Below are 26,647 nucleotides of genomic sequence, written 5' to 3' on the forward strand. Positions count from 1 at the left end.
AAATATCCTCAGGTGAGGATTAACAAAACAAAACCAAAACCAAAAAACAAACAAACAAAAACCCCCAAAAATCAATTACAGTCTGTATCAACTCAAATCATGCTTAAAACAATTTGAAACTGAAGACTGCATAAAATGAAAATTATACTTTGAATAGAAATAAACATACCTTTATCTTTCCTTGAAACCTTTGACACAGGAGTAAATAAAGACTCATTTTCTGGTGCAGAAAAGTCTGGCAGTAAAATGGCCTTGCTAGACCTAGTCCTTGTGCTCCGGGAAAACGGAGTCACAGGAGTTTTGGCAAGTAATTTTTCTTCTTGGTCCTTGGGTTCCTTCTGCGCCATGTCTTCATCTATGTTTTTTTCAGGTATTGAGCGTAATGAACGTTTTTGGCTTTGATTTTCAATCCTTTTTGTAATCTTTTTCTTAGAACTCATCACTGTAACAAGTTCCTCATTTGGCACTAAAACTGATTTATCTAAAGTTGGTCTTCCAACCTCAGTATTTTCACTTTTAGCTGGGGTGTTTCTCGCAGATCTCTTCTGAACTTTGCTCTTCTTGGGACTGTTCTCTTCCTTAACAGCCTCGGGTCCTACATCTAGTGATGGATTAATTTTCCTTGGTCTACCCCGTTTCCTAGGTGTAGCAGGTATATCACCTTCTGTTTGAAGAGTCAAAGGAGATGAATCAAGTTTAGAGTCTTCTCTAACACCTGATGCCTTAATGTCTCTCTTTGTAACCCTTTTACTCCCTTGGACAGGCCGCTGCTGTTCACCGAACTTCCCATCTTGCTCGTGTCCTGTATTTTCAGAAGTCTCTAAATTAGCAGGTCTCAATCTTTTGTTACTTATGCGAGGACTTGCTTCTTTACTGGTTTTTAGGTCATTTACAATGTCAACACTTTCCTGAGTTTCTACAGATTTTTTCACTCTTTTAGGAGTCTTTTTTGTAACAGATAAAAGCTTAACTTCTTTTCTAAGAGAAGTTTCTGTGGTTGCTGGTTCCAACAACTGAGATCTTGAACTTCTTAATACCCGACCTGGAGTAACCTGTAATTCTTGTTCCGCAGAATTAAGACTCTCTGATGTGTCTTTCTTTCTCCTTCCTCTCTTAGGCGTAAGAGCATGCTGAGGTACTGGCTGGGTCTGAGATGCTTCTCTGACACTAGGAGAGGCGCTTTCCGAAGCCTCCAACGTTTCTTTTGTTTTCCTGGTTTTCTTTCTAACCGAGAGCCCTGGCGTCTCAGGAGCAGCATCTGACTCTCCCTGTTGCACTGACTTCACATCCAGGCTCTGGGTCCGTTGTCGTCTGGTACGAGGTCTGGATGGTGTCATGTCACTAACTTGGCTAACATTCATAGTCACTGTACTTGCTTCCTGAGCAGTCTTTAATGTAGATTTGACGGACTTGGTGGAACTCCTTACCTTTTGGCTTATTAAAGGTATGTTTTCATGAATGGATTGTTCCATCGTATCTGAAGTAATGTCTTTACTTCTTGTGTCTTTAATTACATCTGGTACATTTTCTGCTACTGCTGCTTTAATTGGTTCAGGCACATTCGGTAAGGCCTCTGTCTTTTGGGACTCCTGCTCATTAGGTATGACAGATGGCAAGTTTGCACCATGTCCATGGCCATCGTTTTCCCCAGTGTGTACATGTTTTGAATCAGTTACTGTGTTAGCTGCTTTAGCTAGCACATTAGATGCTGCAGAATCACCTGTCTCAGCTTCCTCTTCACCTTCCAATATCAAGGTGAAGTTGCTCTGAGCCACAAAAAGTTCCCCGTCTACTTCAGCAATGTCACCACACTCAGCAGCGTCCTTATTATCAGGCAAGTCACAGAACTGTTGCTCTATGGTCTCAAAATTATACTGAAGCTTAAGAGTTCCTGAGGGATACTCATTGAATGAAAGATTCTTAGCCTCTTGTCCTGAGTCTTGAACTTCAAGCTTTTCATTTTCAATTACCTAAAATGAATTAAAAATAAGAGACTGGTTAAAGAATTTATATATATATATTTATTTAAACTTAATACATAATGTTTTTAAATGACCATTTCACCCTTGATGTATGAATTTTAAATATAAACTACTTTTGACATGGCATCTACTTATGGATTTACTTTATAAAATACCCACTTAAGCAATCAGACTTTCTTAGTCAAAATAACTAGACAGTAAAAGATCTTGAGATTCTGATTGGAATTAAAGTAGACACCCACATTTCCCTGGCTAAAAAAGACAGTTTTAATTAACAAAACCTTGAAATTATTATGATGCTAATAATTGTGAGAAGAATTAAGGACTTACTCTGTTCTCACCCAAGAAAAAATTAATTGGAGAAAAAGAAATAACCCCCAAACTGTGTTTTAATGATAATCCCCAAATTACCTAGCTATCCACACTTCTCAACAGCATGATCCCCATAAGGTTGAAGAAGAGTTCACCTACATAAGCTCCCTTGGGCTAGACTCAATCCTCTTCCCTTTGCTGGGGCTGCATAAACCATGAAATTCCTAAGGCTTTCAAGTTCAGTCCCTCTCCTGCAAGGGTTTGGTGGAAGAAGGAATGGTCCTTGCATTTACCTTTTGGTAAGGGAAGGGGAGAAAAAGGAGGAGGTAGAAAGTAACAGAGAGATCTCCTGACCAAGAGGTAGAACATTACCACCCACCTAGACAATGACATTCCCCATTCCCCAAACATTCAATGAGATGACAGACTGGAAATACGCAGAAATGAGGATGCCCACTAACACCATGCCCACGAGTTTTTAGCCTCTCAGCTAAAAGAACAGGGACTTTGTCCATCTATTTCACAGTGAATGTGGACAACCATGACATTTTATGAGTTAAGAAACTTTCCAAATACTGTACAACCAAATTTCTATAAATAATTAAAATAGTTGCTTTTCTCCCTTCTTAAATTCAATTATCATATAAAAGTTGCCTGTCAATAATAGGAGAGAATTGGAATTTTTAGAAACCAAAGGTCATATTAAGTACCAAGAAAAAAATAAATCCTTCCTGGAGTATATCTGTCAATTCTCCCATAAGTACACATGGGGAAAACAATCTATTTAACTATATTCAATTATTTTCAAATATATGCTCTGAATAGTTTCAGTGTCATACTTGTCTTTGGAGTAGCCAGGATGTGCTTTCTTATGGCTAAAAGGACTTCCATTTGAACCAGATACTAAGCAAAAATTAAACTGTTAAAACAGCCTTTTGGTTTTGGTTCAGAAAAATAATTTCTTACTTAAAGGATGTATTCTTTTATAGGCCACAAAATATCTTGAAACACCTATCTTTATAAAGAGGTTTTTATATAACAATCAAATAAATGAATACATTAGGTTAGAACTATGGCTTAAAACCTAACTCAAAACAGAAAGACCGACAGAGAATTAAAAAATTAAAATTTTTTACATGAACTTTTTGAGTATCAGGAGAATCGTCAGAAATTGGAGGCTTTTCTTCTGGTAAGTCAACACTTTCTTTTAGTGCATCAACTTCTATTTCATGATCTTCTTCTAAATTCACTGCTATTTCCTGGTCAAGCCTATGTTCAGAGATAACAGGACTTTCAGAGGTAACGAGCCCAGAGCTTCCGCTATCACCAACGACATCGGCCATAGCTGAAAGAAAAATGAGAGTTCATCTTTCATGTTTTAAACTGAAAAAATAATATATACACTATTTGGGAAGTAAACAGAGGGAAAAGGCTACCCTGCACTTCAGAATATTTCCTTGAAAAACTTTTATACTGCTAAAACTGATATACAAGGATTTACATGTTAATCCTGTTTCTTTAGTATCTCATTACTCAGTTTAAACAATATATGTGCTGCCTGACTGGTGTGGCTTGGTGGTTGAGCGTCGACCTATGAACCAGGAGGTCACCATCGTTAAATTCCTGGTCAGGGCATATGCCCAGTTTGTGGGCTTGATCCCCAGTGTGGGGCGTGCAGTGTGTGATCAATGATTCTCTCTCCTCATTGATGTCTCTCTCTCTCCTTCTCCCTTCCTCTCTGAAATCAATAAAAATATATATTAAAAAAATACATGTGGCCCTACCAGGTTCGATTCCAGTCAAGGGCATGTACGCTGGTTGCAGGCACATCCCCAGTAGGGAATGTGCAGGAGGCAGCTGATCAATGTTTCTCTCTCATCGATGTTTCTAACTCTCCATCCCTCTCCCTTCCTCTCTGTAAAAAATCAATAAAATATATTTTTAAAAAAATCACTGTTTTTTCTCAACTGGAATATAATTTTTGTACTTATTGTAAAACATCAATATGATAAATGCTTTGAGGAGCTCAGATGTTTCTTATTAAATTAATCTGAAAATTATACTCACCAGTTTAGATAACCAGCTATTCTTGTTGAGTAATTATAGAATTGAGGGATATGAAATCTGGGCTTTAACCAAGCTGTGAAAAGGACTACATAGATATCTTTCTTTTAGCAGAAGGCACCCAAATGGCGACAAATATACTTCACCACTTAAAAAATAGTAACTTGGGGGTGGGAAGCTCATTAAAAATAAATTCTTCCTTATTCTTTCACCTTCCTCTTTGCCAAAATTTTGTCATTAGTGCATGCAAGCCATATTTGGATTTGGTGTTTGTGAATGATACCAAATTCTAAATTAAAAAATCAGTTAGTGTAGCCCTGGCCAGTGTTCTCAGTGGTTAGAGTGCTGCCACATGCAATGAAGGGTCTCGGGTTCAATTCTCAGTCAAGGGCATGTACCTGGGTTGCAGGTTCATTCCCACCTTGGTCTGGTGTGGGAAGCAACCATTTGATGTGTCTCTCACATCGATTTTTCTCTCTCTCCCTTCCTCCCACTCTCTCTGAAAAGCAATGGAAAAAATATCCTTGGGTGAGGATAAACAACCACAACAAAAACAACCAACCAGGAAAAAGCATTTTACACATTTCACAGATAATGGGTTAATATACAAAGACTGCTTATAAAAAAGGAAAAAGTTTTTCACCAGTTTGGCAAAGAGGAATGGGAAAATACATTGCATGCTTCTTTCTATGCACGCTACCTTCTAATCATCAGTGTCTGAAAGCATAAACAACCAAATATTAAAAATCTGTGCCTACTCCTTGACTTGGCAGATCCATGTTTAGGAATCTACCCAACAGAAACACTGATATATAATGTGCAAACATATACACACAAGAATATTCGTTGCAGAAATGAAACAACTAAACAAAAATGGTGATCAGCTCAAATGTTCAACAATAAGTAATTAGTTAAGCATACCAGAGAATATCCGTATTACCACATATATTATAAAGACAAGATTAATCTAAACTAATGACAACGAAAACTGTCTTAAGCATATTAAGTGGAAAAAATTTGCTTTTAAAAAAGTGTTAATTATAACAGATACCATTTACTGAGCTTTTATTAACATTTAAAGTTATTAATATTTTACAGACAGACAATGGATAGCCCAGTCTTATACACTGTAAGTGCAGAACTGAGTTATGAACCCAAGCAATCTGGTTCAAGTCTCTGTACTCTTTAGCGATCATATTCATCTCTCCTTCCTCTTTCAACATGTGGGGGGAAATATGCATATGGAAAAAAATTTCAGGAAAAAGGAAGCTGCCTTATGCAGATATGAGTCCCAGAAGATTAAGAAGCAGGTATGCAGTCTGGCTGGGTGTGGATTGGTAACTTAGATTGCTCTTCTTTGATGTTTTGAAGGAAAACAGTCCACAAAAAGCATTCTAAGATTTCCACTGTTAGAATCATAGAGTGCATTACAAGCAACCCACGGTTTTCATAGCTGATACACCTTCAGACACCATACACACCAGAGATTAAAAATTGAGATAAACAAATCTGGATAACAGATTCATTGGTTCTAAGAATAGATCCCTTTATCAAAACACCAAAATGAAATAATTCTAAGTCAAAATAATACAAACATTTATCGTTACCTGCTCTAATTGTAGAGGTGCAGGTTTCAACTGATACTTCGTCTGAAATTGGTACCTTGGACTTCGGGGTGAGGGTTTTCCTTTAGAAAAAGAAATATATATTTGACTGTGAGAAGATCCCATTTGCTCTAATATGCTTTAAATCCTACTCCCTTTCCTATTTGTCATATTGCTGATAAAAACCAAGGTTCAGAGAAATTAGTAAGTTCACTCTGAACTTCTATAAAATTTATGTGATTTATGCTATTATTTGTTTCTCCCACTTTCCAATATTTCACTTTATTGGCAATAATGACATGGCCTTAAATTACAAGCAAAATGATTTTAAAATGTTGCTCGGAACAAATTGCACTTACACCAATTTTTACTTACTGGTGGCCATGTTTTCCAAATAAATCTGTCAAATATTATGGGACATTTCCTCTACACTCAGGAGAAGGAGGTTCAGTATTTTAATGCTAAGATTAAGGAATAACTCAGAATGGAAAACTAATGGGATCCGCATTATTTACTCCACTTCATAAAATTAAGTTTTGGAAATATGCTGACAGTGATCCTTCCTATTCCGAGCTGGCCTCCCCTGCAAACCCAACTAAAGCATGCTGATTTTTAAAAACGGGAAAGTGCTGGGGTCCAACCCCAGCAGGTCCAGGGTTTCCCGAAGGTGTGGACGAGTTGGCGAAGAAGGAATGACACGGAGACAGCGTTCAGTTGATCAGCAGCCTAGCCAGGTTCTGTAGCCAGGATCTCCAGCCAAGTTCTGTGTCTAGGTTCTGTTTTTTTATTGTCTTGTTACATCTGTATTTATACCAGTTGATTTTAATCCTATCAATCTCTATTCCAAAGGTTAGGGCATTTCTTATCTCCATTCCAGGGAGTAAAGATTATGTAGCTTAAACGTGATTGTTCATAGTTAAAGTGATTAAGTACCCGCCTGGCACTTAAGGGGTTTTATTCCCTCCCTAACTTCAGGGAAAAATCCCTACCTGGGGAAACAACCTTTCTCGGAGAGGTGACCTTGGTTAAAACACATAGCGCCAAGAAGGGGAGCAAACATATTAAGAACAGTATGTCATATACGCCAGGTCCCTTGAAACATATGCTGTGCAGATGTTTCTTCCCTGCAGTGACTGTGTCAAGCAGCAAGGGTGGACCGGCTTCTGGTAGGAAAGACACAATTATTAAAATAAATTACGCATTTATTTATAGTTACATTTGTATACTTACCTCAATCACAATGTTTATAGTAAGAATAAGAACCAACAACTAAATTTGTTTGTTTAAAAAGGAACTAGCCTGCCAAGAATGAGAATATTCACCTAGCTCACTGGAGACTAAAGTTTCTTTTTTTAAACATTTTTTTTCTTTATTAAGGTATTACATATGTGTCCTTCTCCCCCCAGTACCCCTCCCCACCCCACCCACTCATACCCTCACCCCCCTGGTAAGACTAAAGTTTCTTATCATGTGAATGCTCTTTGTTTTGTGATTGTTATCCATCAAACCCATTTGCAAGAAATATTAGTTTTCATTAAATTAAAAAAATATTTGAATTAATAAAACAATCTGGATAATCCTTTCATATTGTTTTCTCCCACTTTTTGCATGAAGGCTTGGCAAAGATCCCAGCTGATCAGGGTTTCTTGTTTCAGAAAAGAAGCACATGATTGAGTTGAATGTGTGAGAGGCAAGGCCACCGTTATGATGCTGATCTCTGTGAGTGCTTTCTGAAGTCACTCTTAGGACTTACAAAGCCATTTATAATGTTGTAAGTTATGTTTTATGTGGTTAAGCTTAGTAAATGTTACTACCTTTTCCACCCCATTTTCTTAAAAAAATTGATTTTGAGAGAGAAAACATTTATTTGTTATTCTACTTATTTATGCACTCATTGGTTGATTCTTGTATATGCCCTGACCGGGCTCGAACCTGCAACTTTGCGTATCGGTATGAGGCTCTTACCAACTGAGCTACTAGACCAGAGCTTCATACTACTTCTTAGTAATTGAAACTGCAACATTTTTGGAATCCTGTACAATGGTGTCACTGTTGTTATTAGTGCTGATGTGCAATGTGTCCAGTCTTGCAATGAAATAAGGAGCTGTGTCATAAGCTGAATCAATTCACTGATTAGTTCAGCTAACTTTCAACAAAGAAAGTGGTGTACACATGTATATATATGTATGTATATGTGTGTTTGTGTGTGTGTGTGTATATATATATTTATATATCTGTGTATATTAATCCTCACCTAAATGGTATGTTTATTGATTTTAGAGAGAAAGAGAGAGAAACATAGATCGGTTGCCTCCCATACATGCCCCAACGGGGGAAACTCTTGGTCTTCCACAAAAATAGGACCACCAAAGACTATGAGTTCTACCTCAACCCATCAAGTATGTCTCTATATATTCAGGAAATGTTGAGTATTGTTCTAAGTTTTTATAAAACTACTAAATAGCACACAATTGTACAAATGAACTTCTTTCATAACAGAAAACATTACCAAATATAGAAATGTCAAAAATGTAAGTAAGAGTTGACCTATGCATAGACTGTTTTACTGGTTCAGTTTCATTTAACATGAATATGTGAAATTTTCCCAGACACACTTACCTTTCATGGGTTAATGGCACACAAAGAGAAGCGTCAGCCCCTTGAATAGGGCTTGAGTGATTTAATACTGAAACTGCTTCTTCTGCAACTAAGACAGCCTTTGTTTCTCCATCTTCTAAAGGGCCTGTAAACCACACAGTTAAGAATATTTACAATTATCTGTGTTGATGTTTTGCAATTACTCATGGTCTGGGACTCTACTTTTCAACAAGTTGTCAGGTCTGCTCTCTGTATGTATAGCTCACTCCTTTGACATTAGACTACCAACAACAGTTCCTTCTAATTCTGTGTCTAGCCCAAGAGCTTCCTCACCCCCTTTAATCTACCATTTCTCACTTTTGTCTTAACAGCCACTGCTACAAGTGTTTTAGATGCAATTCACTTAATCCTCAATATTTAAAGTGGCAGTACTATTATCCCCATTTTAAAGATGAAAAAACAAGCATATAGTTATACTGCTTATCCCAGATCACAAACCTAGTTAAGTTACTGAGCTAAGAGCCTAATACTTACCTTTCAAATTATTTTGGTGGAATACATATGTAAACTTCCAGACATATGCTGTTTATGAAAAAACAATACTAAATCCTGAGAGCAACTAATAAAGGCTTGTTTATTAAAGACATCACAGCCTGGCCAGTGTGGCTCAGTGGTTGAGCATCAACCCATGAACAGTTTAATTCCCAGTCAGGGCACATGCCAGGGTTGTGGGCTCAATCCTCAATAGGAGGCATGCAGGAGGCAGTCCATCGATGATTCCCTCTCATCACTGATGTTTCTATCTCTCTCTCCCTTCCTCTCTCTGAAATCAATAAACACATAGTGGAAAAAAAGGACATCATAGCCCAAACTTCATTGGACTCAGAAACCTTAGTTCAGCTCAGGCAGGAAATATTTCCCAAAAGAAATCACTATGACCCAGATTTTCATAAAAGTACCTGGTTTTACAGATTTAAAAGTAGGAGTTACCTTTAAAGAAGCTTGATAAAACTGTGCAGGGTTCAGAAACAAAAAGAAAACAAGTTTCTTGTCCACCAAGGCTGCCCTTCCCCTCTCTGGTGGCCCCCGGCTTATCACTATCAAACCACAAGTGCTTGTTCGTTTTCACAGCCCCTAGGCTCTAAATGACATGGGAGCAGATGCCCATGTCCACTTTCCTCACCTCAACAACACCCAGCACACACACACTTGTTGCACATACATTAGGGGCTTACAATTTTTTTTTGATAGATGACTATAATAATAAAAGCATAATATGCTAATTAGACCGACGTCCTTCCGGACGAAGCCAGAGCTACGAGGGAAGCACGGTCCCGGGTGCCAGAGGGAAGCCGATGACGGCAGCCGGGGGAAGAAAGGCCTACGCTTGCACGAATTTTGTGCATGGGGCCTCTAGTAAGGACAATAAATTCACAGGCCGTTGTACATTTATTTTGATCATCCAGTGATTATTTTGGAGGTAGGGATGGAGAAAGAGTAGAAAGAGCTTCCTGGTTCTAGAGCAGCTTTTTAGATTTGCTGGATAAGTTAAAAATGATTAATAGCAATTTCATCTAAAGTAATCTTATTTCTCATAGCTATAAGGCCTTAAGTCAAACTGAGAGTTAACATTTCTTCCTTAAACATTACTGTTCTTCTCCCCTTCCCCCCAAAAAGGAACACAAGTACTTCTCCCCTCACCTCTCATACCTATTGTAAGTGGAAAGAATAAGATGTGTTTATTGTGTCATGTCATTACCTAACCCCGATGCTTTTTTATCGTGAAAAAAATTCTATTACAAATGAGGGACATCAATAGCCATTTTGAATACTTGGAAATGAGTTCTTACCTGTTGGTTTCTCCAGGTCTAGAGGAGTTACTGATTCACACACATCTTTATCATTGTCCTTCTCAGTCGTTTCAGCTGGCTTAGTCATTAGTCCAGTGGAAGCACTGGCTGGCTTAACAGCCATGACATGTTCAAACTCTCCTGGCGATGGGGCATCTTGGTACTCCAGTGACTCGGTGGAAACATTGCTGTTTACTTTGCTCACATCCAGTTTCTCCAAACTCTGTGAAGGTGTGTTTTCTGACCTCACGTCCATTTCTTGAGGGCCCATTTCAGGGCCATTCAGGGAAAAAGAGGTCTTATCTTTGTTCGCCAGCCACTCCGTGTCTCCTGGAATTCCACATTTGTAGAAAGGTCTGGTCACAAATGCTTTTGTTTTGCTATCATCTGCAGCCTGTTAAGTAAAAGGTTTTGAAACATAATTTTACTAGTAAAAATCAGTCAATTCAAAGCTATTAGTGCCAATCATTACCCACCCTTTCCATCTTAATCAAAACTCATGTATTCTAAATCCATTCTCTTCAGATACATGATTGAAGTTTAATGATTGTTAATGTTTCTCTAATTAAAAATCAGTATTTCCAAGACTTTAACAGGCAAGATGACAATAATCATCAATTGGGTTCCTATTAACAACCCACAGTGGAATTCTGAAGATATATCCTCCTAAACAGACAATCGATTAGGAACTTAATAAGAGAAGCAAAACAATACAGGTTAAAAAACAAACGAACATGGGCTAAAAATTAGGTCTTGGTTCTAGTCCCATTTCTGACACCAAATAGCTATTTGTCAGCTATTTATTTGGTGCTTCGTAAGCCCTACTTTTTCCGCCTGTAAATGATGGGTTTGGCTTCGGCAATATCCTAATTTCTTTCTGAACTAATATTTTCTGATTTCATGACTATCTGCAAGATTGTATACAAAAATCTATAGTGGTATTATTAAAATGATATATCTAACTTTTTACTTGTGGGAACTGTCTTTTTGTTTCAAATATTATCAAACTTACTCCAGAAGTCCATTTTGTGGTCATGCCGTCTTCCATGAATGAAATTCTAGTTTCTTTAAGTCGTAATGGAGGAGTAAGAGACCTTCCAGGTGACTGAGAGGGAGACCCTAAAGGTGTTGACCGAAGACCAGACCTTAGGATGGATTGAGGAGTGAACTCGGCAAATCCAGAGGAAGTAATTGACATGGCCAAAGTTTTAGCTTTCTATGACAAAGAGTAAATGGAAATCCACCATTAGTGTCTATAATAGGCAGATACATAAGGATAGATAGGGTCAACCGAATCACAATGGTGGCCAAATTCCCATCTCAAGTAAACACATAATAAGTTTTATTATAGATTACTGGAAAGAAAATGTAAAATTCTATTCAGAACATTCTATATGTAAGACTACAAAACATAAAAGTGCATCCATAGTCATTCTAAAGGCCTTGGTTGTTCCAAGTATAAAGTCAACTTAAAAATAAAGTGCATAGATCAGAGAAATTATTTTACTATTGTTTAGAAAAATTTATACTTTAAAATATATTTTTATTTCAGAAATGGAGAGGGAGAGAGAGATAGAAACACCAATGATGAGAGCTAATCATTGATTGGCCGCCTCCTGCACACCCCCTACTGGAGATCCAGCCAGCAACTTGGGCAGGTGCCCTTGACCAGAATCAAACCCGGGACCCCTTTAGTCTGCAGTCTGATGCTCTATCCACTGTGCCAAACTGGCTAGGACTGTTTAGAAAACTTTAGATCAGCGATTCTCAACCTGTGAGTCAAGACCCCTTTGACAGTTGAACGACACTTTCACAGGGGTTGCCTAAGACCATCCTGCATATTAGATATTTACATTACAATTCATAACAGTAGCAACATTACAGTTATGAAGTAGCAATGAAAATAATTTTATGGTTGGGTCACAACATGAGGAACCGTATTTAAAGGGCTAGAAGGTTGAGAACTACTGCTTTAGATAAAAGAAATAGTATCAATGAACAGAACTTAGCTTAATTATAGCAATCTAATCTAAATTAATGAGACTGAATTAAGAATCCAACAGTACCTAAATTATTTATAAAAATTATAATGAATAAAAATAATTAGCATAGAAAATATTTACTAGAAATAATCCCTTCACTTAACTTCTCTAAAGAGCTAGTGAACAAATTATCCCCAATTAAATCTGTTACAAGATTATATTGATTTTTTTTTCTAGACTGTTTTTGGCAGCAGGGACAAAATTATCTTCATTTTATTTCATTTAAACCTAGCTGCAGACAGTATAAAATTTGATTGTTTTTTTTGAAGAAAAAATGTTAGAAATACTGTACTGGATATTAAATATCAGGAATTTAATAGTCTTAGTAATCCTTTTCAACTTACTTTAGGATAAGCATTTACCAAAGTATCTTTTACTCAATTTGAAAAATAAAGAAATTCCCTGGTTCATTACATTGCTAGATATCAAGGAACAAACAAAAAAAGAAAAAGAAAAAAGAGAGAGAGAAAAGATCCTAGGATTAGATCTAGAACACTGGACAAGGAGCTAGGGGATAAGATATGTAAACACATTTTGACAAGATGAAGGTAAAAGATCACTGTTATCAGTCATCATACGCTTAGTTTTGTGGTTTCTCAGCTAGTAATTTGTCAGAGAGGATGGAGGCAACTTAAAGACAGATATCTATTAGTAGAAAAAAGTAACGTTTATAGTTGCATTGAAGGAGCCAGAGAATTAAAATTAATAAATCTAATAACTAAAAAGCATTTGATGGAATAATAGCAAAAGGGAATAAGAAATAGAATTTAAAAACTAAGAAAGTAAACCCAAGAATGTGAAGGAATTTTTCGAATACAGGGAAATTTATAAGGATCACAAAGAGCCTTTCAGGACAACAATATAATAACTGTTAACCTTGAGTATAGAGCCATTTAAGCACAAAGGGTAAATTCAGCAAATTCTATTAAGAAGATGTAAAAGTAAAGAAAACATTTTGGAAAGATATCCACAAAAAGAAAAAGAGGGAAATAAAGGCTTAAATCATCAATCATTCAGAAATATCAGTTATAAATAGCTATTTCTCCCTGCTACCTAAAAATAACAACTTTCTAGCTTCACTAGGAATGCTAGGTATGGAATACTCACCTTCACGACAACAGGAGTTTCAAGTAAATGTAATTCTGAAGCCCTGGAGGTATTCTGATGTGATCCTTTTATTGGTGAACTTACTGACGATGAACTAGGTGTTAGGTACAAAGGATATCTGGTGGGGGTTTGCTGAATAAACCCCAAACACTGAGAAAGCTGGGGAACAGGATGCACAACCAAATCCAGCAGTCTGTAATCAGAGTACATACATGAGTAGAAAAACCCTGTAACTTGTTTATTGAGTTATACTAAGGAAACGACAGAATTTAGTAACCCATTTAATTACTCAGGCTTTTACATTCACTGGTAAATATGATAAACTGCATTAAATATAAATTCAGTCAAGTACATTAACGATGCACGCTTAAAATGTCAGAGTATTGATTCAGAAGCAAAATAGAGAATTAAGAATTCTACATAATTGATCTAAAAAAAGGGAGTTCTAGTCCTCCTTCCTCCCTTTTTTACCAGTGTTTACTAAGCCCCCACGATTTGCCAGGTATTTATTTTTTCAAATGAAGATGAACTGCTAATGATTTAAAATATTAAAATATATATAAAAAAATAGGGCAATACTACCCAGCAACCTATTTGCTACAATTCATTTCACCTACTTATAATGTACATAATGAATCCTGGCTTATTCTACCTTTATGGTTCTCATCACAATAAAGACTAGACTGACCAACAAAAAAAGAGTTTTTACTCTCCCAAGTGCCTGTTGCTCCACAGCGAACCACTGGGAAGGGCAGCAGGTTTTGGAGCCCAGAAATGAACAGGACCAGCTGCTCCGCCTTCCTGTCCCGTCTCACACGTGCTCTTCACTATGGAGGGCAGACCACAGAGGCAGCCGGTGCTCGGGGCCTACCACCCACTGCGGGCGTACTTACAAGAGGCATTGTTCTTTTTTTTTTTCTTTTCTGTTTTTTTTTTGGGGTGTTTTTTTAAAATATGTTTATTGCATTCAGAGAGGAAGGGGGGTGGGGGGAGAGAGACAGACATCCATGATGAGAGAATCATTGATTGGCTGCCTCCCGCATGGCCCCTACTGGGGATCGAGCCCACACCCGGGCATGTGCCCTGACCGGAATCGAATCTGGGACCCTTTGGTCTACAGGCTGATGCTCTATCCAGTGAGCCAAACCGGCCAGGCAAGAAGCATTTTTCTTAATACATGGTCTCTCTACTTGTTATTTTATACTAACACAGCTTGGAGATTTCCATTAAACAATAATATGTAAATCAGGTCGCTTGACATTTTTTTCTTACTTCATTTGTATTCAAATTCTGTATCTGTAAACTATTTACTCACTTTTACATTGAGCTACCCCCAAATAAATTTTTTGTTAATCCTCACCCGAGGATATTTTTTCCATTGTTTTTTGGAGAGTGGGAGGGAGGGATGGAGGGAGAGGGAGAAACAGCAACTGGTTGTATCCCACACACCCCCAACCAGGGTGAAGAAAGAACCTGCGATGAAGGTATGTGCCCTTGACCATTGGCACACTGGACAGGGCCCAAATAGATATTTTGTAAAATGCTTTGCACTGTGCTAACACTTATGTTTTAGATGCCTATTTAGGAATGATTGCTTTTCAAAAGCAGGGCTTATGCGACAAATGGCACCAGCACCTGCCTAAGTAAAAGCCAAATTCATATATTACCAAGAGTTATACTAAAAAAACATGTTCCAGTTATACTATAACACTATCAAAAAAACTATTTTTCAATTAAGTTTTCTAAAGAAAATGTCAATTATTGCATTAAGTCTTAGGATTTCCTCAACTTTTTGACCATGATCCAAATAAGTAATGCATTTTAGGTCATACACAAAATATCCTATCTAATAAAAGAGAAAAATGGTAATTGGCGTACGACGATACCCTTTTCATTGGCTAATCAGGGCTATATGCAAATTAACTGCCAACTATGATTGGCAGTTAACTGCCAACAAGATGGCGGTTAATTTGCATATGTAGGCACAATGCAGGGAGGCGAAAGGGAAAGCAGGAAGAAGCCCCCTGCCACTGACAGTGATCGGATACCCAGGGGGGAGCTAAGAGCTGGGGGGCAGGGCAAAGGCGGCCCTGGGGCCGCCTTTGCCCTGCCCCCCAGCCATGATTGGAGAATCAGGTGCCTTTGCCGCCCTGGCCAGTGATAGCAGGAAGTAGGGGTGGAGCCAGCAATGGGAGCTGGGCACGGTCGAAGCTGGCAGTCCCGGGAGCTAGGGGTCCCTTACCTGGGCCTAAAGTGAAGCCCATGATCGCGGGGCCGCTGCAGCTGCGGGTCCCCGCTGCCCGGGCCGGACGCCTAGGCCAGAGGTGTTAGGCGTGGGCAGGGGCGGAGCCTGCAACCACGGGGAGCTGGGGGTCCCCTGCCCAGGCCTGACACCTCTGCCGGAGGCCTCAGGCCTGGTGAAGGGGCCGATCCGATGATTGGTGATCGGAGGGTGATGAGGGTCAACTCCTCTGGCCGAGGCATCAGGCCTGGGTGGGGGGCGGAGCCGGGGATTGGGGGGATATGATGGTCCCCTTGCCCAGGCCTGAAGCCTGGGTCAGAGGCATCAGGCTTGGGCGGGGGGTGGAGCAAGCGATCAGAGGGAGATGGGGGTCCCCTGCCCAGGCATGATTCCTGGGCCAGAGGCCTCAGGCCTGAGTGGGGGCCAGAACCAGTGATCGGGGGGAGATGGTGGTCCCCTGTCCAAGCCTGACACCTCTGGCGGAGGCGTCAGGCCTGGGCAAGGGGCCGATCAGGCGATCGGAGGGTGATGGGGGTCTACGCCTCTGGCCGAGGCATCAGGCCTGGACAAGGGGCCAATCCTGCGATTGGAGGGTGATGGGGGTCAACGCCTGAGGGCTCCCAGTATGTGAGAGGGGGCAGGCTGGGCTGAGGGACACTCCCCTCCCCACACACACCCAGTGCACGAATTTCGTGCACCGGGCCCCTAGTAAATTACATAAAATAACACTTAGCAACCAATCTCTCACATCAATGTTTCTCTCTGTCTCTCGCCCTCCCTTTAACTCTTTCTAAAAATTAATGGAAAAGTAAGTATCTTTGGATGAGGATTAACAAAAGGAAAAAGAAAAGATTTAATAAATTCTTACCTAGAAACTTTTTGTGATGCTTTTAAAATTGGTGTTCCAACAAATGCCCCAGGCAGTTCTGAATCTGGGAGAGAACACACTACAGGAGATGGTCCTTCTATTCTAGGGCTACAAAGAAAATAAAAATGTAGCTTTTGATTATGTATTACAAGGAACATTAAATTAAAAATGCTGTAAAAAGGTAGGATTAGATGGGAGAGGACGGCTTTTGTTTTTTACTCTGTACATTTCTGTTTATTTTGTTTGACTATATTCTGTGCAGTGAGAAAACCTGAAGTCATTTTCAAGGTCCACCATTTCTTACTCCTTTTCAGTTGGGTCAAGTTTCTAAGCTTTCTAAATCTCCGTTTTCCGGTTAATGAAAAAAAAAAAAAAGGATTCCACCAAGTCTCCTATCTACCCACTCCAGGACTTCTGTGAGGATCAAATGAGATGAGGCAAAGGAAAACGCTTCAAACATTTGGTTAAAGTGTAAAATGTTTGCACCTGGCTATAAAGCAAGTTGTGTTCCTGGCCTGAAGAAACTCCAAGGCAGTGGTTCTCAACCTTCCTGATGCCGCGGCCCTTTCATACAGTTCCTCATGTTGTGGGGACCCCCAACCATAACATTATTTTCGTTGCTACTTCATCACTGTAATGTTGCTACTGTTATGAATCGTCATGTAAATATCTGATATGCGGGATGTATTTTCATTGTTACAAATTGAACATAATTAAAGCATAGTCATTAATCACAAGAACAATATGTAATTATGTGTTTTCCGATGGCCTTAGGCGACCCCTGTGAAAGGGTCCTTCGACCCCCAAAGGGTCGCGACCCACAGGTTGAGAACCGCTGCTCCAAGAAGTCACTAGGGATAGGAAACCAGGTGTTGCTATGTGATGTCATTACCCAGCGCACACAGCGACCATTTCCGGACCAGGCTGTGGGCAGCATTTTGCGTCATGCAGTCTTGGCAGTGTCGGCTGCGATTTGGTGGGCTGTGGCTCCAGGGTGGTGATGGGGCCTGTGTCCCACTTGGGGGAAGTTGAGTGTTGTTTTTTGGCACCAGGTCTGCAGTGCTGTTTATTTTTAAATGGCCAGTGAGTGCTATGGCAGCTCCTGCATTGAGCTTCTGCCCCTGTTGGTCAGTGTGCGTCATAGCTACTGGTCGGACAGACACTTAGGCTTTTATGTATAGACAAATAAGTATATATATACCAATGAACATACATTTTTCTTATAACAAAGTAGCCAATAGCAAGAGTTTTTCCTTTTTACATACAATAATAAGCTCCAAGGCTGCTTATGAATGCTGTTGATATCCAGGAAAGGTTAACAAGTAACATGACTATAGAAAGTAAAACATACCTGTTGTAGGCTAAGGTGCTATTTTTAGGTTCATCACTTTTCCAAACCTCTCCGACTTTAGATAACACGTTATGGATGAAAGTAGACCTTGTTAACACAGTCCCTATTACAGCTCGCTTTGGAACTGCTGATAATGGTTTGGGCTGAGAAACTGTAAAATGAAAAATTTAGAATTCAATTTAATCTCTAACACCAGGACTTTAATAGAAGACTAATATAAAAGAGTGACTGGAAAAACATATCACAAGAGTTTGGTTAAAACTGCATTTGTTTTAATAACATCTATGTAGAAATTTATTTATTTGGGCTTTTAGAAGACGGTGAAAGTTACATGTTTTCTAAAAGTTGGACAAGAGCCTTCAAATGAAATAAAAAAGTTCTTTCATTCTTTGGTACATTACTAAGTAAATTATAAAAATGCCCAAGAAAGCTTTAAACTTTTTTTTTTAAACATATTTTTATTGATTTCAGAGAGGAAGGGAGAGGGAGAGAGAGATAGAAACATCAATGATGAGAGAGAATCATTGACTGGCTGCCTCTTGCTTGCCCCCTACTGGGGATTGAGCTCGTAACCCAGGCATGTGCCCTTGACTGGAATCGAACCCAGGACCCTTCAGTACCAAGGCCAATTGCTCTATCCACTGAGCCAAACCAGCTAGGGCGAGCTTTAAACTTCTTGGGGTAGAATGGCCAATTTAAAAAAAAAAAAAAAAGGTACCACTGTGATGATTGAAAGCAAAAGCAAGCTAAAATATAAGATAGGGATGGTTGCAGAAGGCAATCACTCAATTTCTTCTCTAACTCAATGCTTTATGACGTTTTTCAATGAAATCTTACCTTTTCGAATAACTGATAATGTTGGCACACGGTAAGGCTTAGCTCGTTCCATGGCTAATTTTCGATGGACTCTCGGAAGAACTTTTCCATACTGATCTAATATAGAATTTCGTGCCACAGATCTCTCCCGCAAGTGAGGATCACGATCATTCTATTGAACATATCATAACTAGTAAAAATTAATCTTCAAACATGTTAGGAGCTATGTTTATACATTTACCTTTAAAATATAACAATGCCTTCTTCCAAACCAAGGGACCTCACATACACACCTAATTACTCTATCAAACCTCACCCATCAAAAGTCTCTCCTATCCAGTCTTGATTTCTTCACAACTAAAGAACACCAGTTGTCACTAAGTTTCTACCCGTATCAGTAACATGTACTTGTTACTCCACACAGACCTTTGTACGCCCTCGCAAAGAGACGTTATCATTTTACACGTGAGGAACCCAAGGCAGAGAGAGGATGTTCCAAGCACAGAGCAAATTCAGAACTGGTCTGACTCCTGAAGTCCAGGCTCTGTGCACTATGTAATTTCTATTACTGACCTCTACCTCATCCTCTCCTTTTCCCTAAGTGAAATGATTAGTCTGGCAAGATCACAGACAGATATTTAAATAGAAATGGAGTATAAAAGAGAATTAGGTAAATAATAATACCCTATTCCTAATCTGCTATAGAAAGAAGAGGATTCTCCAAACTCAAATTCATATAAAGCTCAGTGGTTGGTTACCAAACTACAAACTCTTAGATAACAAAGTCACTAATTTTTCTTCTTTCCTTATCCCCCATAACAAGTTTAACTATACCGTAAGATTAATCTTCAGATTTTGGTTCAGCTTCAAGGCAGGGATGTAATTGGCACGCTGTAAATGGTGAACTAAAAGTAACTCATGATTCTGAACACTGGTGCTGGACTGCAAAAACCTCACCAAACACTCCTAGGAAGAACAGAACACATTTGTAAGCTACTAACACATCCTGAATTCCTGACGCGTTTGTATTGGTAAGTCATTACCTGCTCAGTGTCTGTAAATGGTAGCTTCAGTAAGTCCTCCATTAAGCCCATTTCCTGACAGCCTTTATATGTGTGCTCTAGTAACTCCTCTATATTCGATCTACTGGAATGGTATCGCAGTAAACTCCAGGCCTCAATCATGCACCTGCAATCAGTATTTATCAAAGTTTCATTTTAGAAAAGCTATTTAAAGTGTTCAAAACAAGTAATTCACCTAAAGATTCTCAAAGATACTCCATACATGTAATTGAAGAGAACTTAATTTTACTGAATACTAATCACTGCATTAAAAAGTTGGGTAATATCAACAGGCATTTTTAAAGACTCAATTTTATGCTGTTCTATATTATTATATAAGTGTAAAATAATAGGAAAGCAAAATAAGTACACAGAAGGCCAAGAGGATAAAAAACTAATGTGATCTAAACAGAACTGAAAAATTAGCATGATGTGACAGAAAAGCCAGGCTCTTAAGGAACTGACTGCTTGCATGAGAAAGAAGAGTAGAAAAGAAAATAAGCAAAGATGGAAACAAGAAGATGGTGTTTACGGGGAGCTGAAGGGTTTAGCATAGTAACAGAAGATTTGGGCTGATCTGCAGCAAGATCTGACTAGAGGACTTGGACCAAATCAGACATTTTAGACAGCATGAGGGACAATGAGCTGTGGGCAATAGGTCATTAAATGAAGCAGTGTTTCTCATTATACACTGTGAAGAAAAGAAAAAAAAAAAGCTTAACACAGTGTAGTGATTACAATGTTAAATTAACCAATAAATAAAGCCAATAAATGTTTATATATTTATTAAATAATAACATGTCTTGAAAGATATACACCAAAACTGAGAATGATTAATCTGGCATGTAGAATTTTTGAGGGCCTGATAACTTTCAAGGCTAAAGAGGGATAGCATAAAAAATGGCAAACAGACAGGAACATCAAGGAAATGATTATCTTAAAAACCCACATCATCATTTCAAATTCTAAGTCAATAGGTAATTTTTACTGTAGTGGGTTAATAAAAAAGATTTAGCTATAGTTTTTATTGAAATAATAACAAATACTGAAATAAAGACTAGTAAATAAATGACATATATAAGAAATATAGAGTATGTGAACCAAGTTAAGGCAATTAATGTTCATAATGAAATAAATCTGAGGAAATTTTGAGTGGTCCTTTGTTTTTATTTCTGAACTTTATTGTATAGGACACAATGTTGCTAGATTTTTTGGATACTGGAAGCTTTATTATACTTAAGAGAAATAAGTTTTAAAATTACATAATGTTTGTTATGGCTAAAGAAGAGAAAATGAGAATCTTAGCAACTCAGAGAAACATACTATGGCTGAATTCAAAGGACAATGGAATAAAAAAGAAAAACCAGCAGCCTTCAAAGGCGTTTTCTTTTTTTTTTTTTTAAATATATTTTATTGATTTTTTACAGAGAGGAAGGGAGAGAGATAGAGAGTCAGAAACATCGATGAGAGAGAAACATCGACCAGCCGCCTCCTGCACACCCCCTACTGGGGATGTGCCCGCAACCCAGGTACATGCCCTTGACTGGAATCGAACCTGGGACCTTTCAGTCCGCAGGCCGACGCTCTATCCACTGAGCCAAACCGGTTTCGGCCTTCAAAGGCGTTTTCTAACGTCCCAACATCTGCACTTTGATGTGAGCATTAGTGATCAATTACCACCTCTTTAAAGTCACTAACATTAATGAGAGAAGCTTACATGCAACTGAGAAAAATGTACATGCTGCTTGTCAACCCAGTGTTAGAATCCTTTACCCATTTACTTTTAAATACATACATATATATATTATTGTTAGAGAGAGGGAAAGAGAGAGATAGAAACATCGATGAGAAACATCACCTATTGACTGCCTCCTGCACGTCCCCTGCTGGGGAATCAAGCCTGCAGCCCCGGTATGTGCTCTGACCAGGATTCAAACCAGTGACCTCTTGGTTCATGGGTGGAGGCTGAATGAGTGAGCAATACCAGCCAGACTACCCATTATTAAATATCTGTCACTTTTAACTTTTTATATTTGCTCTAGACAATTTCTTAGCTAGCCACAACAACTTTTAAAAAAATGATTTTTAGAGAGAGAGAAACGTTTTTTGTTTTCTTTCTTGCGCAGGGCCCATACTAATCTTCTCTTTTAGTATATTTGCTGCCAAAGCGAGCACTCACTGTTGGTCTCTTGTATGTGTGCTGACTGGGGACTGAACCCACAACCTTGGCATATGGGTGCGACACCAACTGAGTGACCCGCCAGGGCCTAGTCCAGTGATGGCGAACCTATGACACCTCATTTTTTTGGTTGACTTTTCTTTGTTAAATGGCATTTAAATATATAAAACAAATATCAAAAATATGTCTTTGTTTTACTATGGTTGCAAATATCAAAAAATTTCTATATGTGACACAGCACCAGAGTTAAGTTAGGGTTTTTCAAAATGCTGACACGCCGAGCTCAAAAGGTTCGCCATCACTGGCCTAGTCAAACACTTTTGCTCACCTAAATTATTTCCACAAACACTTCCTAATTCATTATTTTGAGTACACTATAAGTTTCTACATGTCTAGCCAATCTATTATTAAACTGCAAAAGTTTTCTTCTGATTCAGCCCTCACCCCTCTGAAATACATTCTGTTTAACCAAATGGAACAAAGAAAACTTAACTTTCGGAGTGGTGACACTAACATGCTGCTTGGGGGTGAGTAAAATGACCAATTTATAAAAACATAAAAATGACCAAACACCCAGCTGGAGTGGTTCAGTGGGTGAGCATCGTGCTGTGCACTGAAAGGCTGATGGTTTGATTCCATCAGGGCACACACCCGGGCTGCAGTGGGGGCACATATGAAAGGCAACCAGCTGATGTTTCTCTCTCACATCAGAGTTTCTCTCTCTCTCTTTCTAAGCATGTCCTTGGGGAAAAATTCTTAAAAAGAAGAAAAACGACCAACCAAAAAGATAGAAACAAAACACACAATACGAGTTGTATAAAATAAAGTTACAATTTGGTAAGAAATTTCAGTTCCAAGCAATTTCCCCAACTAATTTAGTTAATAAGAAAACCCAATAACCAGACGATCACATTTTCAACCATGTCATTTAACTTGTCACCATTAATATATACGGTAAATGTATCATGCTGATACATTAAACACGAGAGAACATTAAAAAACTGCCAAGGGAAGAAAAAAAGAATAGAAAGATATTACCTGCTCAAATCTTGTTAAAGTATTAAGATGTGTAACCTGAAACTTTCTTAAATTATTTAAACAGATGCTTCAAGACTTCCTTTCTATAACAATGCAATGGCAAATATCAAAAGCAAAGCACTGCAATACCTAACAACCAATATTACCGAAATACTGGAGTACCATCATTGGGATATATCTCAAAGAATAGAATTATCACCCTGGCCGGGTAGCTCAGTTAACCAGAGCAACGTCCCCATATGCCAAGGTTGTGGGTGCCATCCCCTGTCAGGACACATAGAGGAATCAACCAATGTATGCATAAATGGAACAACAAAGTGATGCTTCTCTCTCCCCCTTCCTCTCACTCAAAGCATAAACAAACAAACAAACAAACAAACAAACAGTAACCAACTCAAGATGATTTTATTCTTCCTCGATACTTCTGGCTCCTTTTCAGTATACTCAGGCATTAACTATCCATGCAGGAGACTACCAATATTATCAATTAGCAACAGATATAATTTTAAACCTCAGTTTGGTTTCCTCTTTTACTCAAGGTACTTACTATTTATGTTATTCTAGATAAAAGATGTTTTACATTTTTCTTAAGCTTGAAAGATGAAGAATTGTAAGAATACTATGTAATACAATAAAAGCGAAATATATATTGCTACTACATACTTCATCAATACCATTACATTAACAGTTAAGATCAAAAGTTTGATTATCCTTTCAAAGTATGTACTTACCTATTAAAAAGCAAAACAGTGATGTGAAGGATAATATCACTATCACTGGACACTGTTGGCTTCATTGTCTGAATATATCTGAGGGCTTGTCTGTGCTCGCCCTGACTCATAAAGGCTTGAATAATCTTTGAATGCTGCCATGAGAAAGGTTTTGCAGTAGCTGGATGAAACAGAAGATCCAAACCATTCTGCAAAAATGACATGGAAACTGGTAAACACAAATACAGGCTTTGCATTCATAGAAAGTGGCACACCTTTAAAAAGACAGGCAATACTAAAGCCACAAAAATCAAGATAAAACCAGTGTAAATGTCAACCTACGGTATACTTTATTTTCAATAAAAGCCTTATCAAAAACCTCATGCTTGAGACCTCATTATACAATTATAAATTATACAAAATCTTTCCATCACCAACTTCACATATCAATGCTAAATCCTGCCTCTGTGGTTCCCCCAACACACTAAACAGATTTCTAACCTAACAATCACCATATCTGCACTATTAGTAATTGTTACCTATTTGTTTCCTTCTTTAAGCAGTGAGACACCTGGAGATTTATCTTTGTATTCTTACTGCCTAAGGTAGTGAAGGCATTATTTGAACTGACTCCTTACATTACCTCTAGAAATAGATTCAATCATATCTTTCATATAAATTTTAATCATTATTTTAATAGTTTACAAAAGCTTTAATTCTAAGTGAACTAACAGACTCACCTCATAGTCATTATGATCGATCAGCCAAAATCCTTGAATAAGTTTAACCTGGTCCCAAGAAATGGCAAAGGCAGTTGGAAATGATTCAATTGAAGTATCTGTTTTGTTTGGAAATGAATACATAATATCAAGCAGCAAATAAATGGTCTTTTAAAAAGTGGGTTAAGGACAATAAACAAAAACTTCTACCTATATATTTATAATAGGTAGCAACAGAATATAGCAGGAATGATTCTTGAAAGACTTTAGTTTTTGAAAACCACTATGAATGCCCAGCGAGGGGAAGTGGTTTTATTAGATGTGGGTACAGGCAATCCCACACCAGCTTCCTTCATTCTCAATAGGAAGCACCACCACAAAAGAGAAGAACTAATGCGTACTTGCGTCATGAAGTCAGTAGCTAAGCAAATTTAGGAAACAAAGCTATAGACAAATTCCAGTCCGCCAGCCAAACTTGGCAGCTTAAGCAAATGCATCAAGTGTCTTATAAACTATAAATAGAACTACACGTTTTCAGATTAATAACTGACATTAGGACAAAAACCTTACTGCAACGACCACAGGGCTCAACACAATGTCTAAGGTAATAAATATTAAACTACCTTAAATGTATTCATATTCAGTACATAAGTTAACCTATTTGAAAATGACTCCTTGCCAGTAATGTTTTAGAACTGCTGCTCTTAACTTGGGTAGTGTCTCAGACACATTTGAGAGTCTGATAAAAGCACTGGACCCTATCCCTACAAAACTAAACATAAAACAAACGTTTGCATAATTTCAGGTTAACCACAGACCACCAACCCACAGATCCTGGGTTAAGAAACCTTCCTTTTAGGAACGCCTCAGCAAGGGCGGAAGTAGAGGCCTCCGCAGAAGTGGCAGCAGTGAGGGTGGAAGCAGCATGGCCCGCATGGGATCTGGGGTTCTGCCTGCACCGGGCCGCCCCCGCCGGCCGCCATGGAAGTCAGCGCTGAGCACCTGCGGGAGAAGCTGCGACGGGACCTGCAGGCAGAGCACGTGGAGGCGGAGGACAGGACTCCCAACCGTTGGGTGTCCAGCTTCCAAGTCCTGTTGGTGTCGGCCAAGTTCGAGGGGAAGCCGCTGCTCCAGAGACACGGGCTGGTGAACACGTGTCTAGCAGAAGAGCTCCCGCATATCCATGCCTTTGAGCAGAAAACCCTGACCCCAGAGCAGTGGGCCCCTGAGCGGCAGAAATAAGAGACCAGCACCTGCACAGCCATTAAATTATGAGTCAGGGCAAAAAAAAAAAAAAAAAAAAAAAGAAAGAAAGAAACCTTCCTTTTAAAAAAATTCAAATGTGAAATTGAGACTGGATTAGATTGCGTATTGGTTCCTACTATTCTGAAATTTTGTGATATAGGTGAATTATTTAATAAAAATTTTAAAGGATACAATAAAATGTTTGCTTGTTTCAGAAACGTTGTCTAGTAGGTATATGTCAAGTAGTGCCTATAAAAGAGATAAAAAATTCAGTCCATTTTATATATCTACTAGAGGCCCGATGCATGAAATTTGTGCAAGAGTAGGCCTTCCTTCCCCCAGCTGCCGGCACCGGCTTCCCTCTGGCACCCGAGACCTGGGCTTCCCTCGCCGGAGGGCGTCCAGTCTAATGAACGTATTACACTTTTATTATTATAGATTTATTCACACTCCTTGTTTTTCCCCAAGACTGTGCCAGGTGTGACAACTCAGTTAAGCAAACCTCCCTCCCCACAACTTTGTGAACTCTTAAGCGATACAATGTTACTGCAAACCTACATGCAAACTAGGAGGAGGATATTTTCCCGTGCCTCCTTCATCTCGTTTCCACAACTTCTCAACTCGATCTCCTAACTGAGAAACCATTCCATCGATCATCAAATAGTCAGAGTTCCATTTCCCACTGCAATAAGGCAACATTAAAGATTATTTAACATTAGTGGTAATTGTTATTATCAAGACAATAGCATTAAATTCTTAAAAGCAATGATCCCAATTATCAAAGGGAGAAGAGTTGGAAGCAGGAAGGGGGGGGAGAAGAAATAAGGGGGAAAAAACAAAGTCGTCCAAGTGCTGAAAT

At 38.7% G+C, this 26,647-nt stretch overlaps 2 protein-coding genes across 9 annotated transcripts in view; one reads left to right on the top strand and one right to left on the bottom strand.

Moving 5' to 3' along the window:
• Window positions 1–26,647, bottom strand: part of AHCTF1 (AT-hook containing transcription factor 1) — a 74,544-nt gene that overhangs the window by 9,946 nt on the left and 37,951 nt on the right. For 5 of the 8 annotated variants that reach the window (XM_059677588.1, XM_059677592.1, XM_059677587.1 and 2 more), the window contains 16 exons: window positions 26,347–26,470; window positions 25,981–26,037; window positions 24,565–24,711; window positions 23,846–24,033; window positions 19,880–20,024; window positions 19,671–19,802; window positions 18,858–19,008; window positions 18,021–18,171; window positions 16,670–16,777; window positions 13,560–13,752; window positions 11,423–11,626; window positions 10,411–10,804; window positions 8,582–8,705; window positions 5,966–6,045; window positions 3,431–3,639; window positions 170–1,970 (listed from right to left, as the gene is read on the bottom strand). In XM_059677588.1, coding sequence (XP_059533571.1) covers window positions 170–1,970; window positions 3,431–3,639; window positions 5,966–6,045; window positions 8,582–8,705; window positions 10,411–10,804; window positions 11,423–11,626; window positions 13,560–13,752; window positions 16,670–16,777; window positions 18,021–18,171; window positions 18,858–19,008; window positions 19,671–19,802; window positions 19,880–20,024; window positions 23,846–24,033; window positions 24,565–24,711; window positions 25,981–26,037; window positions 26,347–26,470 — 4,208 coding nt within the window. Of the gene's footprint in view, window positions 1–169; window positions 1,971–2,453; window positions 2,588–3,430; window positions 3,640–5,965; window positions 6,046–8,581; window positions 8,706–10,410; window positions 10,805–11,422; window positions 11,627–13,559; window positions 13,753–16,669; window positions 16,778–18,020; window positions 18,172–18,857; window positions 19,009–19,670; window positions 19,803–19,879; window positions 20,025–23,845; window positions 24,034–24,564; window positions 24,712–25,980; window positions 26,038–26,346; window positions 26,471–26,647 lie in introns of those variants that run through there. The other 3 variants (XR_009450250.1, XM_059677590.1, XM_059677591.1) reach the window with 3 other exon arrangements.
• LOC132222543 (bolA-like protein 2) lies at window positions 25,456–25,877 on the top strand. Its single transcript, XM_059677632.1, has one exon. The coding sequence runs from the start codon at window positions 25,525–25,527 to the stop codon at window positions 25,783–25,785; it is 261 nt and encodes an 86-aa protein (XP_059533615.1). The 5' UTR covers window positions 25,456–25,524; the 3' UTR covers window positions 25,786–25,877.

This window comes from Myotis daubentonii, chromosome 20 (assembly GCF_963259705.1).
Source record: "Myotis daubentonii chromosome 20, mMyoDau2.1, whole genome shotgun sequence".
NCBI classification, from domain to species: domain Eukaryota; kingdom Metazoa; phylum Chordata; class Mammalia; order Chiroptera; family Vespertilionidae; genus Myotis; species Myotis daubentonii.